Raw genomic sequence first — 20234 nt, 5'->3', positions numbered from 1 at the left:
GGTTCACAACGAGCATACAATGGGCCCTCTACAACGGTAGGCCTATAAAGTAGGCGACAAACTGTGAAATGTCAACAGTGCAAAATCTACGACACAAACGAAATGCAGGTTGCAAAACGAAATTTGGCTTTGTAATCAATTTGGACATTTGTTGGCCTAACGCTACCATTTTGACAAAAAAAAATCGCCCTGGTCATAACCACACGATAGAAATTCTGATTCTTTGTCCGAATCAAGCAGATAGTTGCCCCAATTAACAGGAGTAACGCGCAGTTTTGTTCCATTCCTGAGCATTTTATCCGAATAAAGTGCTTGTTCGGATTATCCGGTGTCCGAATTAATCGGAGTCCACTGTATTTAAGTTCTCGCAACTTACGCCCGTAGTCTCGTGCACTCGAGACAGTATCGGAGATAAGAGACCGTCTCTCGACATGGCTAGCAAGTATCTCGAAGCCACGTAAACTCCTGCAATCATCGACACGTAATTCGCCACAAGTATTCCGGCCGTCACGAGGTATCTGTGAATGCAAACGTCGCTAGTCAGTGACAGCAGACGCGTACAACCCACGCAGAGACATAGTACAAGAACTATGAAATTTTCTGCTTCTATAAATTAGATTACAATTATCAATTACAGCTACACAGTTTTTTACAAATAGATCAGAATTAGAATTACTGATTTCACAAAAAAATTGGAACTAATGTTTCAAAGTAGAATGAAATACAACAGAAATCAAGCTTAGTTCTTATCAAATCAGAGCTGATTTTCATATAGGCTTGAAATGGCTAATGTATGTACTTGTACAGGACCAAGCTTAGCTCGTTTCGCCTTATACGGTTCTCCTGTAGCATTTCCAGAAGAAAAAAAAAAACAGAAATATGTTTAGAATTAAAATGAACGCGTAGAAACTGGAAACTATAGAGCGGAAATAAAAGTATAACAAATCGTAGCTACTCGCATAGTAGTACGAGTAAGGTAAATCTACTTTTCTTAAAGTGTGAAAGAAAGTAACATTTCCTAAAAATCTGTTAATTAGAAGTGGAGCAAGCTGTGCAGTTACACAAAACCGACTTGGAGTACTCCGAAAAAGCAAAAGTACTGCATTACTGATCACTAGGGCGAATTTTTGCAACTTTACAGCTCCCGTAGCTTCCTAGTTATGTAGTATGTAGTATGGTGTTTTAAGCTGTTTGGAGGAATCTTACATTGCGACTATTTTCAACTTTTTGCAAGTTATTTTTTTCAATTTTTTATGCAACTAACTTTTTACTGGAAATATTTGGCACGATATGTAAATAGATCGCTTGATTATTTCACGTTTAAATTTGAGGTACCTTCTGATTTGACGTATATTCAGGCTAGACCGCCGAATATTATATTTTCGCTGAGTCAATTATTTCAGTCTATTGATTTTATTGAAGTCGCCAACACTGAGTTTTGCTCGATTGCTTTGGATACAGATCGATTCGAGTATCTCAGCCCTAATAATTTCAAGGAATTTGTTCATGAACGCAACTTTTTAGTGCAACTTTCATGAAAAATTAGTGCAATTTTCCACGATTTAGACTGCAACGAAAACTTGCCCTACTGATCCACTCCGCGTACAACCTTCGTATAGCACAGCATTACCTGGCCCAGTCCATCTTGTATAACGAGAAAGCGCTTGAAAAGGGCGCCGCAGTGTCGATGTCGTAGTAAGGCACCATGAGAGTAAGCGACGCCGATGCACCGACGTACGCGACGGTGACTACCGTCATAGATATCAAGAGAGACAGCGGAATATCACTGTCAAATGAAATAAATGCCGTTGAATCTTGCAATCAAATGTGAAGTGGAAGTGGGGGCGAGAGATTTTTTGTATCGTCCCAACCTCGATTAGCATAGTAAAAATTCGAATGCCCCGGGTATCTTACCGTTTGCGCTAGATTACAAACTATATGGGAAAAGGAAAGTGATTCGAGTACTCCAATCTGAATGCAGTATAAGTTAATCTACGATCCGAGTTTTATCACACGCTCCTTGCTATTAAGAGTTAATTTATTAACGAGAATTCTAGTTACGATGCTACTTTCCACTATGGAAGGCTATGAACCTCGATTGGTCGTGGCGCAGCCTACAAAATTTGTAGTACAAAGCTACGCAAGTCAGCGGAAATGACATATCTCAGAAGCCATGATCAAGCCACAACATTGCTACAAAGTGCAATGAAACGCTAGGAATAATACCAACTTATTTTTATTGTGATGTAAAACTGGCATTATATTCTTTGAGGTAGCTTAAAAGGCACATATTTGAACTTGCCACACCATATTACTGTTCAGGCGTCATACTCGACTTAAATCACTAAAATTAATACTCGGGTCATATTGTTGTGCTCGAATCACTGAGCCTAGTCCTAATTTTAATCAAATACCACTTTGAGATTTTGTAAATGAGTTATGATACTGGAGAAATGCCGATACACGAAAGGTAGAGTCAACGAATAATATAGTTTTTCGATAGATACAATTGCAAAAATTACCGTTCTGGATTTTTAGCCTCCTCCACCGCCGAGCCGACGGTTTCGTAGCCAGTGAATGCAAACACTAGCGTGGCAGCTCCGCTAAACACACCCGACACTCCAAAGGGAAAGAAGCCCCCTTCAGCACCCGACCAATTTTTCGTGTCGCCCAGGTAAAATCCGAGCCCTGAGAATGAACCGGAGATTTGAATCGCCGCGGAATAAGCACCGAGAGGGCTGGATTTCAAAGAACTGCGGTTACGTACTCGAAATCACTGATGGAATCTACTAGTGCGGAGCGGATCGACAAATTCCCTGGTCCGGCTCCGATCCGGCTTGCCAATTCTCTGGTCCGGCTCCGGCCAAAAATGAAAAGTCATGCCGGAAATCTGGCCCAACACGATACGGTGATTCCGTGAATTTAAAAATATGGCTCATTTCTTTTTGCACTGACTTGGCTGTTACTTGCGTGTTGTTGGTTGGTAGTTATTTAGTTACAAACGTCATGCTTATCCATAAAGATTCTGGCTTTTTCAAATAAGTACTGATCCGGCTCTGGCCGTATCAGAAAAAGTGCTGATCCGGCTCCGATCCAGTCCGGCCAAAATTGAAAAAATCCGGCCGGATATCCAATCCGGCTCTGGTTCATGCTCCGCACATGCAAAATATTACCCGTATAGCTTAAAAACGATGTATACTGTACGGAGGGCGGACTGAGAAGAAGTCGTATTATGGAAGCGGTTCTCGAACTTGGACAGCCACATAATTCTAGTTGTAAAATTATACTAGTTAAGGAGAAGCACCGGTAATCTAATTCTAATATAATTTGTGAAATGTTTCGGTTCACCAATTTTAATTCTACTCTAATCTCGACTTTTTCTGAAAATGCTACAGGAGACCTACAGTGTACATTGCGAGACGAGCCAAGCACGGCGTACAAACAATTGTCATTCTAATACTTATGAGGATGAACAATGATTTGACGTGAACTGAACTTGATATTTATTGTCTCTCTTTCTAATTAGGTAGAATTTAATTCAGTTATAAGTTTTTGCTAATTCAGTAATTCTACTCCTAAACCAATTTGGAAAAGCTGAAAATTTTCTATAGTTGTCCCTCTGCTCTGCTCTACTCACCTACTATTACGGCAACAATCGCGAGATTAAGCCCAGCAAGGAGCGAGATAACCAGGGAATAAAGTTTGGCCCCTGTCAGCATGATGATTGTCGACACAAGTACAACTAATCCCCCGACAAGGTCTGGAAACTGAGCGAGAATTTCGCCTCCAGCCAAAGGGCAGTGCTCCAGGAGGTAGGCGCGAACAACGTTTCCAATCGCGGCGTCCGCAGTCCTGCAGTCAAAAAGGTACACGCTCTTTTCCGCAGACTTATTTTGTATCGTGAGGGCTGGACACAATAATTCGAGTATGCTCAAATGCAAATCGAGTATGGGAGTATCGATTGTAATATTTCGAGTCGAACACTGGAATTACATGCTCTGTCCCATTAAGCAACGTGTTTGTGGTTTCGATACAATTTTCCCGGCATGGACTTAAGCGTATAGCAGCATACGAAACATAATATGAATCTACGAACGTCTGTGTAAGCGACTTTTATGTGAGGTCGTGATCAACAATAGATTACTAACCTACGGATAAATACGCAACTCCCGGTCGACACGCTTGGGCAAGCAGTTTCTCTTATTGCACAGCCATCTAAAAGTAGCGTAATTGGTAGTGCTATTGCTGGCGACCCGATCGCTGAAATTAAATTTAACGGTCTTAATCGAAAGCTAGTGTCGCACTGATTGCCAAAACACAAATTAAAATCTTGACAGGGCTATAGAACCACACCGAAACAGCCCGCAAAATCCGAAAATCGGCATTGTTCCAACGATGGCAAGCGCCGCAACACAATGAGCATCACAATGCCCAATTTCGTCGAGCGATCGTTCGGAACAAAGTCGATGTTTATTTTAAGACTTTGAGGTGGTTGTATTGCCCGGCCAAGATTTTTACTTGTATTTTCGGAATCAGTTCGACACTATCTTTCGATTAAGACCAGTTTTATTCACTTTCAGCGCTCGGGTATCTATGCCATCTATGCCATCTATGCCTATACTATCTATGCCACTGCCAATTATGCTGCTTTCAGATTACTCAGCAATATGAGACACTGCTTGATCAAACGTAACCACATGTCTGCGTATCAAGGATAATCCGAAAATTATCAACGAAAAACTCGAATAACTCCGCTTCTACAAGTCGAAATTGATTCAAATTTGATTTGCATCGTCTTTGAAGACAGCTCAACAATTTCATGGGGTTAACACAAAAATTTGAAAAAATATTTTTTTTAATTTTTAATAATAAATTAAAAATTTCAATTCAAGATTGCACGGCCTCTACTGGTTGGAATTGAGTCAAATTTGGTGTGCATCGTTTTCTTAGACAACCTGACGATTTAGTCACCAGGCGAGTGAGATTTGGAAAAAAAAGTTTTTTTTGAACAACCCTACTGTGCAGAGCATCGCGTAAGAACGGATCTCGTTAATTGGCAACACGCCTTTCGTTAATTGGCCGCGCGCAACACTGATCATAGGATTCATTGAATTGCAACCGACCATTAGCGTCAGAACGGTCATTTCAAAAGAAAGGGGTTTCGCGTTTAGGAAGGGGCTTTCACGCTTCTAAAGTAGGGGGTACCGACCCCCGAACCCCCTGGCTACACGCCTGCTTGTACGTACAAGTCTGCTGAGGACACATGTTAACACGAATATTCATTAAACTTCTTGCCCTGATACTATGCGCGTGGTCAACATTTATCAGGCATGATGACGATTTGATTCACAAAATTAATTAAATCCATCGAAAACAATACTTGAACTTGAAAAGGGGTACAAGCATTTCAGAAATGAAATACATATTATAATGAATACTAACTAGTATGAGCATGAGCATCGTATAGATAACATCAGTCCAAGTACAGGTTATTGTCCGACGCTTGCGACTATGGTGAGCTGAAAGTTACAGAGGCGTTTCACTTACGAACTCCATACTTTTGCTAAGGCGGAAAATCCAATTAGATTCTCGAACACCACATTCCATCCGAGCATAAACGCAGTCAGCTCGCCGATGCCGATGTAAGTGAATTGATACGCCGAGCCAGCGATCGGTATCCGGGCTCCAAATTCTTGACACCCCACGAAATACAGATAAACGGATGTGTAAAGGAGGCATCAGAGTTGGTCAGCAAAGAAGTACTCATACTTTTCCCAAAGGTTATGCCTGTATCGCCTACTAGTCAGCTCTCGAGTTTACTGAAGCACAATCTGACATATCGACCTCGCCTAACAACGCATGCAGCATAGGGATGGTGTGAACGTGAGGTTCACGTTCGCGTTCTGTGAGTGTTCACGTTCACAAACGAACCTTGGTAGCTTCTGTACTGTGAACCTTTTTCATATATTACAATTTTCTCGTTATTATAACATCTTTGGTTGAAATTTACTGCATTTCAATTGCGTATCACTCTATGCATGGCGCTAACAGCATAAAAATCAACACTAAACGAGCATGCACCTTGATAATCTCAAATATTTTACTTGCTTTGTTACGAAAGTTTGCTCGAAATATCCAGCCTTCCGTTTGTGAATATTTAGTGACTCTCTGCTGTGAGCTTGACCCGCAATCACACAACATCCAGAGCAAAATACACTAGTCAGCGAATAATGCTTATTCGACCAATCAATGAAAGTGATATCGATGTAAATAATCTAGCAAGCGTACGGGGTCAATCTCGATTACATATGTTTATTGTATCATAAAAACCGAATCCGTGCGATTGGGGTGTTGGTTACCGTTGCATAACTTGTCAATCGGGTAATATCGGTAGCAAGTATAGAAACCCGCTCTACACTCCGCCCAATGTCAACGTAGCAACACCCAGGCACTGAATACATTGTCTGGTCTGGTCTAGACCGTTAAGGCGTAAGCTTATATTCCCTTGCAAGTCCTCGTCGTGTACATTAATATATCACTTCACAGTAATCTAGGGTTAGAATTAGCAGATGAAGTCACGTGACGTCATGAGGTTCACGTTCGCGTTCACACTGAACCGTCGCGTTCACACGAACTTGAACCTTTCAGAGGTTCACACCATCCCCCGTGCAGCATTGATTTCCGTCACTTCCTTCCATGTTATCACTTCTTAAATCCAGTGTGCATGTCTCTTATTTACATGCTGTAGGTCAAGGTGGGTGTCCGATTAAAAGACTTCTCCAAAGCGATCCACACCTGCTCCTATTTTTTCAATATATCGCAATCTTGTGGTATATTGATTTGGTAAAATTTGAATGAAATGATGATGATATACTTGATCTACTTACTCAAGTGGTTATAATTTTGGACTACTTCCACTTAAACTTGAATCGATTTTAGGCTAAAATACTAATTTAGAATTTTAGAATTTCGATTTTGAATATCAGAAAACAGTTTTGGGAAAATTTCGTATCCAGCTAACTGACTTTGTTTTCGGAAATCCTGCCGATTTGCATTGCCATTATATATAGGGCTAGCATACGTTCTCCTTTAAGATAGGACTCGTCCTCCTTTTTCAAGAAATGTCCTTCCTACGCCCAAATGTCCTCTTTCTTAGCTTAAAATATCCAAACAAGACCACGAATTACGCGAAATGTGGGCCGAATTGATGAGAGGCGTGTATTTAGGGAGTCCAGTTCGTAAAATGACCTTTTTTTAATCAATAAAATGGAATTAGCTGTATAAATTTGAAAATCACTCGTTTTCTCGTCCGCTATATAGTAGCTTTTGCAGCCTGTCTGTTTGTTTGTTTTGTGGTATTCATGGTGTTTGTCGACTACTATGGACGGTCATTCACACAGGCTGATATTCTTCTTTTTTCCCCGTAACTGCCAACTTATAGCACGGCGCACTTCTAGGTTTTTTGTAAGACACCGCTTACGCGAATGAGGTGGCGAGTATAGGAGCCTAGACAAACCTCCAACACTCAGGTATAGGAATTCTGAAGGCGACCTCGGTCGGACTCTAAACCGCACCCATTGGTGTTGCAGCCGCAAATTATACCACTGCGCTATCTCGCTAAATTTTTGCAGCCTGTGAAAAGTGCCCTACTCTACGGATCTCAAAACAGGGTTACCTTATATATATATATAGTCATTTTGCGCTGTGCGACTCCTCCCCCGAATCAACTCTGCCAAATTATACTTCACTCCCACTTGAAGTGGTTCTGACATGCCTTGGAAATTGCAACTTGTACTTGTAACTGTAACTAAGTTTAACTTTGCGGCTTTACATCTACATTCATATCCAATTAGCAACGCTGACTACTTCCACCGCCTCTTGCAAACATGAAATATACTACTATGCATGCTACATCACAGCGAAAACCTACCCGCGTAGCAGATCGATGATAATCCAGCTGCAACTGCGGCAATAACGTAACTCACACAGACTGACGGGCCTGTGACATCGTGGGCTATTGTGCCAGTCAAAACGTAGAGTCCGCTACCGACCATGGCGCCGATAGACAGAAACGTTAAATCCCCCAGCGACAGGCATTTTTTGAGCTCTATAAACGGTTAAAACAAAGTGCGCTCTGGGCGAAAAGATAGTATATTCACACCTAAAAGGTGGTACGCCAAAACAGTATACCTATATAGGACGCTCTGCATTTTTGTCCTTGATTTTTTGCGGCATACACTCCGACTTATGAATATACTATTATACATACATACATACGATCTTTGCATGCATATTGCATATGCATATCACGATTACATAATGTGCGTATGCCGTATTGCCGCTGGACAATGAAGGTGCATATATAGCCTTGTAGGGCTTAGAAAGTCTTGCACCATCCCTCCAATTTAGGGCTCTTCAAAATTGACTTTTTTTCTCAAATCATACTGGCTACTTGATAAAATTGTTAGGTTACCTAATTTAAGCCTACACACAAAATTTGGTTCAATTCCAGCCAGTAACCGCTTTGCTACAGGAGAAGAAAGTTTCTATTTATTATATAAAAATAAATAATAAAAAATTTGAAAATTTTCTGTTCACCCCATGAAAGTGTTAGGCTGTCTATAGAAACGATGCTCACCAAATTTGGTTCAATTCCAACCAGTGGAAGCGGAGTTATTGCCGTCGAAAAATTTGGATTTGAATAAAATAGTATTTACGGTGAGCACAACAATAATAAATAAACAAAGAATCGGTCACCGTAAATACTATTTTATTCAAATCCAAATTTTTCGACGGCAATAACTCCGCTTCCACTGGTTGGAATTGAACCAAATTTGGTGAGCATCGTTTCTATAGACAGCCTAACACTTTCATGGAGTGAACAGAAAGTTTTCAAACTTTTTATTATTAATTTTTATACAAGAAATAGAAACTTTCTTCTCCTGTAGCAAAGCGGTTACTGGCTGGAATTGAACCAAATTTTGTGTGTAGGCTTAAATTAGGTAACCTAACAATTTTATCAAGTAGCCAGTACGATTTGAGAAAAAAAGCCATTTTTGAAGAGCCCTACCCTCCATGCTATCTATACCGATAATGCTGAGCGTCATGCGGGAAAGTCATGAATACCATAGTGCAGGGGTGTCAAACTCAAACTGATTACAAAATGTTACCTCATGCTCTTGCTTTTCACTTGAATACCTTGAAGCATATATAGATAATACACGGATCATAGGCTTTTTCAAGTAGCAAGTCGCAACGCATTTATTCGCGAACAATTGAATTGGCTAAATCAGGGGTGGGCAAACTACGGCCCGCGGGCCGCATGCGGCCCGCCACGCCGTTCTGTGCGACCCGCGAGAGTCTAGAGAAACTTTTAAAAAATTCTGATAAAATGCGTACTAAAAATCGAATTAATGCAGGGACTTGATTAACTTTTTCTTAGTATATTTCACCATGATAATTCTAAGACAGTGGTTTTCAAACTGGGGGGGGGGGCGCGAAAGCATCTGAAGGGGGCGCGAAGCTGAGCTCGACTGAAAAAAACTTTCGCGCACCGCGCGATTTTAATCCAATTAATAGTTATTACCATGTAGGCCTATTTAGTCTGGATGAGAGATTTTTAAATATGTATAATTCACAGTCGCAACCTTCCACACCATCAAACTACCCGTTAGGTTTGCTAGCATCCTGGTTGCGTTTTGTGATATGACGACAAGGGGGCGCGAAATCTTTGACCATCATAAGGAGGCGGGGTGTGTCTTAAAAAATTTGAGAACCTCTGATCTAAGGTAAATACTTGATATCACAGCGGGATAGCTGCGACGAGATTGACATAATTTGGATCACCAGTGGGAATTCAGATTGCCCACTTCATTTTTAAATATTTCAGTGATGTGCTTATAAAAAACGATTCGGGCGTGTCTTGGGTACATTCGCCGTCTGTATGCGTAGAATGGGAGTATTTATATTTTATCTACAACTAGTTGAAGCGTGTTTGAAGCTAACATGGTTATGATGCTGTCAGCATTGTGTGTCCTGGAACTGAGCCAAAAGTGGAATTACTAAATCTATATACAGATCACTGCTCACAGATTTATATTTCAATCCTGTTCTAAGAATCGGGCTAACCGACCTTCATCTCTATAGTTTTTACAAATTGGTTATTGAGGTCCGCCTGCCTATGAAATCTCGCCAATATATGTTTCTGACGCGTGTACGATATAATCAAAGCAATATTTGTCTTGATTTAAATAAGCACATATATTGTCTCCATGTCCTCACTATATAATCAAATATCAATATTGCGTTTTGGTTTATAATTCCAATTTTATATAGTGCGGCCCGCGAATGAATTCATATGTTGAATGCGGCCCGCGAGCTCAAAAGTTTGCCCACCCCTGGGCTAAATACTATGATTTTCCGGTTGCATTATAGATTACAGCCGTAGGTTAGTAAGATAGTAATCTATGTATAGTTGAATACAGTTCAGTCAGAGCCGCCCAGACAGTGGCGCGAACGACGATATATCTTGTCATATTCTATACTCCCTTTGATATAGCCGTAATCTGATTTTAGCCCTGCATATGCGTTACGAGATATACAAGATATTTAATTGGAAACGCGGACATAGGAAATTGGTTTATTGGTATTGAACCGCGAGTCGCGTTTTTCTTACGTCTGGGGATCTATTGGGTCGACCATGGTAGTGCGACCATAGAAATTTCAATTATATATTTGTGCAACTCCATATAAACTGCATATAACGGTTTCTCATTGGCGATTTCGCTTCTATGTGAATAACTACTTTTGGGCTATTTTTCCATAAAACACTCAGCGTAGTGAGCACTCCTTGAAATTGGTTGCCAGTTGCGCCAACTTGTTACTAGTGGCAACTAGAGTGAAACTACAGCGACATAGTCGGGTGGTTATAATTCGGCCTATGGCCATGAAAGTATTTCGTGCAAAAAATCTCATCATATGTTAAAAATGTGCTAGAAAAGATAGAAATTTTCCAATCTACTCAGAATTGCTTCGCGGGCCGTATGTTTGACACCCCTGCCATGGTGTTACTAATCCGGTCTTTGGTCTGACCCGCCCGGGGATCGAGCCCACGACCTACCGACCAACCTATCTTGTCGTAACTCAGAATGATACAAAGGTCTACGTCGAATACAACATATTGCTTCAGACGGTGCTTGTCAAATTAGAATGAGCACAAATAGAGTACGAATAAATGTAGGCATATAGGATTGATAACAATAATGCCTCAATCAATCATTCAGGTTTATTGATATTTTCATCGTTTCAAAACACCACAAGACGGCGATACAATGAAAAGATAGGAAGGTGTCGAAACAACTTGGAGTAGCCTCCAAGACGCAAGCGACAAAATCAGGTGGCATGTGGCGGAGGGCGAGGTCGATATGTTAGGTCGTGGTCCGGTAATCCTGAAGACTGGCTAATATGAATCAATCAGAACCGCCTCTTCCGCAGAGTAACCCCAGGGATATCTTGAAACTCCTTCTAGATATCCCTGAGTAACCCAAACAAATACAAGCTAGCCATTGAGTAGGCTTACATACAGTGAAATAAAAACGAGGAACGATAATGATGATTGGCTGAAACAGTATAATAATGATTTAGTGTTTAAACATACAAGCCATGGGGGATCTATAAATTGCCTAGTTTATGTATCTGTTTCATTGCGGTCACCGTCCCGCAAAATTCAACGACTCCTTTAGGTCGGAATCTAAAGCGCATAAGTTCAACACAAGCACGCCCATGTCGTTCAATTTTCATATGTTCGGCAGTTCAATCATCACATAACCCCTGTCACAGATGTTTCTACTTATATGTTCTAATATGCCAAGGTGCGTGTTGCATTAGAAGTCTACGAGTCGTTTCGACTCCTTCCTATCTTTTCATTGCATCGCAAATCACAATCTTGTGGCGTTTTGAATCGACAAAATTATTCATAAAGACGAACGAAAGAACTTACCAGAATTCTCAACATTGTCAGGACAAGTCTTTCTGCGAAACGCATCGTCGCAAAACGTTCTTATCATCCTCACGAACCGGCGCTAAACGCAGTGTGCGAAGTTTCTGCCTTATAGGAACGGATAGGAACCGGGCAAGGCTTCGATCACATCAAAATCAATTCGCGGAAGGTTATAAATATGTGACTGTTTCCGATTGTCTCACAGCGACGTGATACCGTGAGAAGCGTATCCTCACTCATCAGTTTTGAGGCTACCCTCTGTTGTTGTTTTGGTATTCATGGCAGACTTGGACAATCAGACGAACTAGATCAAAATGCCAGTAATTTGATTCTAATCTATAATTCCAATCTAATTTCTGATTTTCCTTAAAATGCTACGGGAGAACTGTGTAGTGCGAAATATGCTGTATAGACATTTGCCGTTATTCTCGTGCTTATGAGATATGAACTGAAATTGAATCAATTTCCAAGTTTTCGGTAATTCGAATCTAGTTTGGAAAAACCTGTGCATCTAATTTTCCTCGAATATGGCAAAAGCTGGGTAGCCATATAATTCTAGTCTAATTTGCACAAAAAATGATTTGCTATAATTATAATTATATTCTAATTTAGAAAATCTGAAATTTTTCTAGTCGTTCGAAGTCCCACTCATGGTGTTCGAACTTGCGCCCAACCCATTGGCCCGCGGGCCAAATGTGGTCCGAGAGAAGGTTTTGAGTGGCCCGCGAGGTAATTATCGAAACTAGTTATAACTTATAATATCAACATCAAAAAAAATATCCGGGAAATTACCAGGCCAACCAAAAATTTGATTGACCTGGCCGCGAAATTTGGGGTGTTGATGACTAAAATATCAGTTCCGACGCATTGGCGCAGCCACGGGCCAGGGACATTTTCCGTAGATCTTCATATATGACCAGGAAGTAGAATATTTTATGGCTGATTTATTTGATTTCTTTCTTTGGTACCCACCCTGAAAATTAAAATTAAAAATGCGCCCAATTTACAGAATTGAGTCTAACTATATCTGCAATTATGAGAGAACGTGTTGTCCGACATGCGACTTCGCGTCTGCACTCGCAGAAACATCGTCAGCGATGAAACCTTTGCACAAAATGATGAACGCATATTCGCCGAATCTTCTATATTGATGTGTCCCAGCGTCGATTAATCCAGTCCTTGCCAAATTATCCCGGGGGTATTTATACAGAGGCGACCCGCACTACATACAAGCAACGTTATTTTTTACCGAATTCATTCATTTCCTTTGAAAAAAGTTGGCGCTTCGTGCCGCTAGAACATGGATGTACAATGTACATTGCACAGAGTTTTCATGTCATAATGATTATCGATTTTGATGCGTAGTAATATAAGTCTTGCTTTCACTTGTTACCTAATCCGGTTCGCTCCTTTCGGACGACTAAAAATGGTCTTAACATTGAAGTAGCCCGCGAAATGATTCGTAAATCTCATTTGGCACTTTGACCGAAAAGGTTTCCCCCCTGATACATGATCATTTTGCACCAGACCGATATTTTTTACTACGATTTCTGATCCGTTGACTTGAAAAATTGTCCGTTTTCGCTCCAGGTATTTTGTAAGACACCGCTTATGAGGATCACGTGTCGAGGAGGAGTCGTTAGATCAGTGGTTCTCAACCTTATACCCTTACCGCGTACAATCTGAGCGAAAGGATTCACACCGAAAGAGCCGAAAATGGTGGTATACACGAAAAAAACAGAACCTAATTGATAATTATATCACGACTATAAGCCCTGCGTGCATGTATGTATATAATTTGGACTAATGTTGTACTCAATTTATAGCGCGGTATAAGTCTGAGGATTCTGGTTTCGTGCGGCATGGGTATATATTCACACCCGCATATCAGAGGTGGTACACAGATGCAAATATACTCTTATTTCACCAAAAGTGAACCACCTCAAGGTTTTATGTTTTTGTTGATTACCAACAAATTTACGAAAAACTCAACTGTATACTCGAAATGTATATAGCATTATTACCATGGGTGGATTAGCAAGTAATTCCGCTCGGAAATTTCGAAACAAATGCGGCTCACGAGCTAATCTGCCTCTTAACATTTCTACTCCACGCTAACAACGCTCAATTAATGTGATGGTTGCAATTGTTTTTTCTCCACAAGCTGATCTAGGCGGGGTGCAAATGAGTCGAATTGATTTATACATTCGATGAAGAATTTTCTTACTAGAAAAAATATGTTAGCGATTTGTGAAGACTGTAGGCTAATTTTACTTAATAGGAAATGCGTTTACTGTGTATAGCCTATACTAACTACTCTGTCTATTGCATTTATCCTGTCGCACGCACATGCGAAGACACGTAATTTGGCCAATGCTTACATCTCTCTGCTCTGACACTCCATACATATAGGGATATTTTAGTGCGACTGTCGCATCTGTAATTCATTTTGGGAGTTGGTCCGTGCATGGTGACAAGGAGTATAGCGGTGTCGCAAGTGCTAAATGAAAGTTTTGGCATCGGCAGGACGTATAGAAGAAACCGTTTGGTAACTAATATATCTGGTCTGCTTATGACTTATTCGGCTCGCAACGGACGGGTGGTTTATGAAAGACTATCTGAACAGCTTCTTTGAGGTACAGAACTTCAATATACAATTGAATATACTATTCAATTGTATATTGAAAGAGTATCTTTAATCAGTTTGAAAGAAATAATATATTTCTACGTTGCAAACATGATGAATAATCGTACTTTAAAGATCTCCACATTCCATAAGAACGATGAATGTCCCTTCATTTTCATTGCACACTTGTTCTTTCTACCTCTCCATATTTTACGTTATTTACAATTAATGTACATTGAATATGTTAATGTTATTTATATGGACCAGGTCTGGTGTTTCGTTGAGAGTGTTACCTATTATTTTCGAATCCTTGCCATCTTTTGTTGTCTTGAATTGACGGGAATATTGCACTGAACTGACTCAAATTCAATCGCAATTCTCCATACTGATGCTGCCAAGTACCCGGCGTACCATCACAAAGATGTAGTATATAAATCTTATATTAACAGCCTTCAGTATCCCTGTGGTTCTTGAGATGGGATGTGCACCGCCCAATGCTTATGAAAGTTTCTGCTGTATGCCTATGGACGATTAGATTTATCTCGTGATCGGAATTTGTATTATTCCTTCTTGGATGTTGGATTCAATCCCCGCCCTAATTGCAATAATGTTTATAAGACTTTCATCTGGAATACATGTATCAACAATGTTCAATGTTCTTTCCAAATCTTGACTATAGTTGCTGACGATTACCCGTGACGAGTGCCAGACGAAAATATTCTGGTTTATTTCAATATGAATATATTATTCAAATGTATATTGAAGTTCTGTGCCTTCAAGGCGCTCTTCCAATACTCATTAGCCTTATATCTTCCCGACAGACAACTATGTTTTGTGAAAATAACAATAAATGATGCTGAAACTCCTGATTTTAATTCACAGATGGTCAGTGACCACATGGTCACATTGACTATGTGTCTGTAGTATCGTTTTGTCGCGACTTAAAAACCGCAATGTGTTACGAAATGAAGAATACTCAACATCAACCCGAGCAGTGATTAATATCAAATATAGTGAGAAACCCTCATAATAAGTCGCATGAATCATAAATTTATCCTAACAAAAACTAATTCTCCCAAACCGCGACAGAGGGCGTCCCATATATGGTGAATACTTCAAACACGGCTCTCAGCTCGCCGTGAACGCATCGACCATGCAGAGCACTCATCCAACATAGAAGCCCTAAGGTGAAAGTTCCTTTGTATTTGTTGTACAACAGTTCATAGCGTTAGCTGAGTTGCCTTGGAGCGCAAATGAGATTTGTTCGCTGGATATTTAGCACGAGCTGAGCGATACGCATCGTTGCTAACATCCAGTACCGCGGATAGTGCGACAGGATAGTCGAAATAAACAACAGGCCCGTTATGTGAGCGTACATTATCGAAAATGCGCCATAGATAGCATTGTAGAGTATGCAGATAACACCAGGAATGTAGCTTGAGTTTCAGGTTATTGTGATTAAGAAATGGCTATACGCGTCACTGTTTCTAATCAAGTTATTAACAGGGCATCTCTTCGTAATCGTGAGTACGTGTGGTTGGACTCTTGGACATATGACACCAAAAGTCATTTTACGCTGAGGAGTGAGGAGTATTGAAAATATCATATCATTTGTCATGTCAGCTTCGGGTCAGGGACAAAGACAGCTATTCTGTTTCACTGTCGTAATAGTCTAATGAAGAGCTTCTTAGGTACAGGACTTTCAGATAGATATTGAAGGAGTGTCAGTCGAAAATATTCGGATAGATTACAATGTGAATATACTAATCAATTGTATAACACTGGGATCCTCTCAATGAGCAAGATAAGTACTGCTTAAATGCGTGACGACGGTGAGGTTCGAATGTACGGTGTCAGTGTGACTAATACTCCGAGTTTCAGAAAATGGTTGCGTATAGTTAAACACAATCAATACTCCTCGATTAACGCAACCAATCAGAATTACACGCACTTATTGGTTACTGGGAGTTTGCCAGTGTTGGTAAATTGTCTTTGTGCGATTGAAACACTTGTAATATTTAATCACTGCGAGTTTATAAGTCAGAGCAGGCGGTCACGGTAATAGAGCTGTGCGTATAATGTATACATTGATATACAATGTTCTTTCCAATTCTCTACTAGTTGCGGACGATTACCCCGCACGAGTGTCAGCCAAAAATGTTCAGGCTCATTTCAATATGAACAATGAACATACTATTCAATTGTATCTCGAGGTTCTGTATCTCCAAGAAGCTCTTCAAATACATACCAGCACTTCGCTGTGCCGTGATGGTGTTTAAATATTGCCCTGTACTTTACCTTCACGTTTGTTGGCGACTGTCGATTCGTAGGCATATATACTGTACAGTACACTTGTGCGTACACCGTACAACTAGTAACGGTCTTTTCGTGAAATTCATGCCCAGCAACAAGAGTGCAGTCCCGCGATCCTGGTCAAGTTTGATCTGAGATATGTTTTGATGCTGTGATTTGAAAGCGAATAGCGGAATTACATTTCTGGTTGGCATCGAATGATATTTTTACGCAGACGCTTACATAGAAGTCGAATTTCAAGCCGTATCACAACAAAGACGCTAACGTCGAGTGCTACATAATGACACGAGCGCTTTAAGTAAACATTACGCGGCGGCGAGGATAAAATATCAAGACCTCGGTCGTAATTACGTTTGAATCTAGGATTTCATAGCTTGCATATTCTCCACACCGTGTACAGGCGGGTGGGTCATCACATCATGACTGAACGCTTTGTCGCGGTAGTGGAATGACCACTTGACTAGCATGCACTGCACACAAATCAAGTCATCTCGCTGACGACAGTTTCGCTGTGTAGTCAAGATTTGGACATCAAGAAAATTAGATTAGAATTAGAATAACCGACTTCGCAGAAACTCGAAAATTGAATGAAAATCGAGATTTAGAAATACAACAAAAATCAAATTCACTTCATATCAAATAACAGTCTATATATATTCTTATAAGCATAAGAATGGCAAAAGTATGTACCTTTGTACATCAAGCTTGGCTAGTTTCGTAGTACACAGTTGTCCCGTAGCATTTTAGGTCAGAAATCTGATTAGCATTAACATGAGAGCACAGAAACATATCACAAATAAGATTAGAATATCGACATTTCTCTCCAGAATTATCTTTTTCTCCACGCCTGGTGTAGTCAGATCGCAGATTTAATTAGAATGTTAAATCAGTCGTAATTTGACGGAACATGTCCGTTCTAATTAATTTAATCAGAGCGATAACCCGAAGGGATTCACCATCGCTATGGCTGCAATGTTACTAACTATCTATTCGATTAGGTATAGGTACTATACAATCACGATCGTTGATGTACGATGTTCTTTCCAATTATCTACTATATAGTTGCTGACGAGGGTCAGTCGAAAATATTCGGGTTTATTTCAATTTGAATACATTATTCAACTGCATACTGAAGTTATGTACCTCCAAGTAGCTCTTCGAATACTACAAAAGTGTACATGGTGGCGTCAGTTTACTACTACTTTGGTTAGAATAATGGTTGACGGTGTTATAAACTGCATTGCGGTGGATAACTCGCTACGATAGCGGGAAAATGTACAGTTTATGCTGAAGGCTATTAGCTTGAGACTTAATCGGCGACGACACGCAGCGAACGCGTTTGAGATTCCTATAACCATAAGCCGAACCGGCTAAGTATCCTTTCAAGTGCATTGTACAATGTACAATATGTACTGTAGTACATGGCAAGGAAAATATATGACCTTCGATTTTCAAGAGCGTGTTTGAGATATAGAACTTCAATATACAATTTGTAAGTATCTTCATATTGAAATACGTCAGATCTTCTTCAATAAACATTACGATTGTTGATATACAACGTCCTTTTCAATTCTCTACTGGTTGCTGATGATTACACCTGACAAGTGTCAGCCGAAAATATTAGTGATTATTTCAATATGAATATACTATTCGAAAGACATTAGGTCATGATTCCCTGTGACCTGACAACGCGCATGAGGTCTTAAGTACCGAGATTTTGATCAGAATTCGCGGTGAGAGCTTCATTCTTCTCTTTCGTGTTCATGATCTGGTGATCCTTTCGATCAATGCGCTACGTAGACGATGCAAACTTGGTATCAGCTAGAAACAGCTTTTCCTAATTATAATTATAGCTACATAGTCTTTTTTCAAATTTAGAATTAGAACTACTGAATTCCTTAAAGAAACAACAAAAATCAAGTTCAGTTCTGAGTTCATCCTCATAAGCATATCAAAATCAGAGTTCATCGTCACAAAAACACGAGAAGGGCAAATGTCTGTGTACGCGTTTCGCACCATGCAGCCCTCCTGTGGCATTTTCTGGAAACCCAGAAATTAGATTGAATTAAAATGAGGGCATAAAAACATTTTACAAATTAGATTAAAATGAGATTACCGGCATTTGGTTCTAATAAGTCATATTACACAACTAGAGTTATCTAGTTGTCCAAGTCTGGCTATTAGCGGCAGGTATCACGAAGACGAGATATTTTGCTTACATTGGATATGAATTTTCTCTCATGTATTTTATGCAGTATGACAGCAGGGAAGACGGTAGCCAAACCCTGTTGATGTTCACCTCGGTGGGTTGTGAATAACTTATCAGCGTGTCGCAGAGGTTATCAGCGTGTCGCAGAGGTTGCAGTAGGTTCATCGAAACTGTGTATTGTGTTTGCATTCAGTGTGGCATTTATTTGCTTCGGATATTAACTTTTGTCATATGAGAAAATGACGATGCTATATATATATATATAGTTATATGAAGACAGTAATGATGTGCAATGCGTTTGAGAGCGTTTTGAAGACCACAAAAGTGCGACAGAAATAAGAAGCAGCGGGGCCAGCAGCAGATTGACAGACTGGCTATATGCCTGAATTACTATGAGAGCTAACCAAATGTTATGGGTTCCGCTGTACCAGTAACTTGACCTGCGTCCGCTGCTGTTCACAGTTACGTTATCGTAGGCCCAGGAAGCAGTCAAGATGATCCTGGGCTAAACTACGATTTAAATAATAGACGACTTCCAAGCACACAGTTCGATATACCTACGCAAATTTTCTGACATGTAGTCGATGTGCAAATCACATAATACAAAGACGTTCTTCTCATTATTGATATATAATTGAATGATATATTCATATTGATTTGAACCCTTATATTTTCGGCTGTGGGGAACAGGAAATGACCAATACACAATATACAAAAATCTTTACAATGCTATTTCCAATTCTCTGCTAGTTGCTGACGATTACCCCTGATGAGTGTCGGTGGGAAATATTCTAGTTTATCATAATATGAATACATCGAACGCTCTCGTATTCGAAATGTCATGCTGGTGACGTCATATTTTGTGATACGATCGTTGATATACAATGTTCTTTTCCATTCTCTACTAATTGCTGACGATTACCCTTGACGAGTGTGCGCCGAAAATATTCGGGTTCATTTCGACATACTATTCAATTGTATAGTGAAGTTCTGTACCTCCAAGAAGCAATTATAATATGTATATATATCATTCGAGTGTATATTGAAGTTCCGTATCTTCAAGAGATTCTTCATATGATACAAATTGG

The 20234-nt window shown here is 40.1% G+C and overlaps 2 protein-coding genes across 3 annotated transcripts in view; one reads left to right on the top strand and one right to left on the bottom strand.

The window, feature by feature from the left end:
* LOC145457196 (cationic amino acid transporter 4-like) overlaps positions 1–12291 on the bottom strand; it is a 39732-nt gene extending 27441 nt beyond the window's left edge. Inside the window, exons 1-7 of one of the 2 annotated variants that reach the window (XM_080335375.1) lie at positions 11999–12291; positions 7931–8107; positions 5548–5692; positions 3638–3852; positions 2523–2688; positions 1631–1786; positions 377–518 (exon numbers count right to left, since the gene is read on the bottom strand). In XM_080335375.1, the coding sequence (XP_080191501.1) occupies positions 377–518; positions 1631–1786; positions 2523–2688; positions 3638–3852; positions 5548–5692; positions 7931–8107; positions 11999–12065 (1068 nt within the window). In that variant the 5' untranslated portion in view covers positions 12066–12291. The remainder of the gene's footprint in view (positions 1–376; positions 519–1630; positions 1787–2522; positions 2689–3637; positions 3853–5547; positions 5693–7930; positions 8108–11998) is intronic. The other variant, XM_080335376.1, reaches the window with a different exon arrangement.
* Positions 1–20234, top strand: part of LOC145457194 (FACT complex subunit SPT16-like) — a 284951-nt gene that overhangs the window by 19585 nt on the left and 245132 nt on the right. The window lies entirely within an intron of this gene.

The sequence above is a fragment of the Botryllus schlosseri genome, chromosome 15, assembly GCF_051294905.1.
Source record: "Botryllus schlosseri isolate E-star chromosome 15, Bs_hap1, whole genome shotgun sequence".
In the NCBI taxonomy this organism is placed as follows: domain Eukaryota; kingdom Metazoa; phylum Chordata; class Ascidiacea; order Stolidobranchia; family Styelidae; genus Botryllus; species Botryllus schlosseri.
This window is presented reverse-complemented; position numbering and strand designations above follow the sequence as displayed.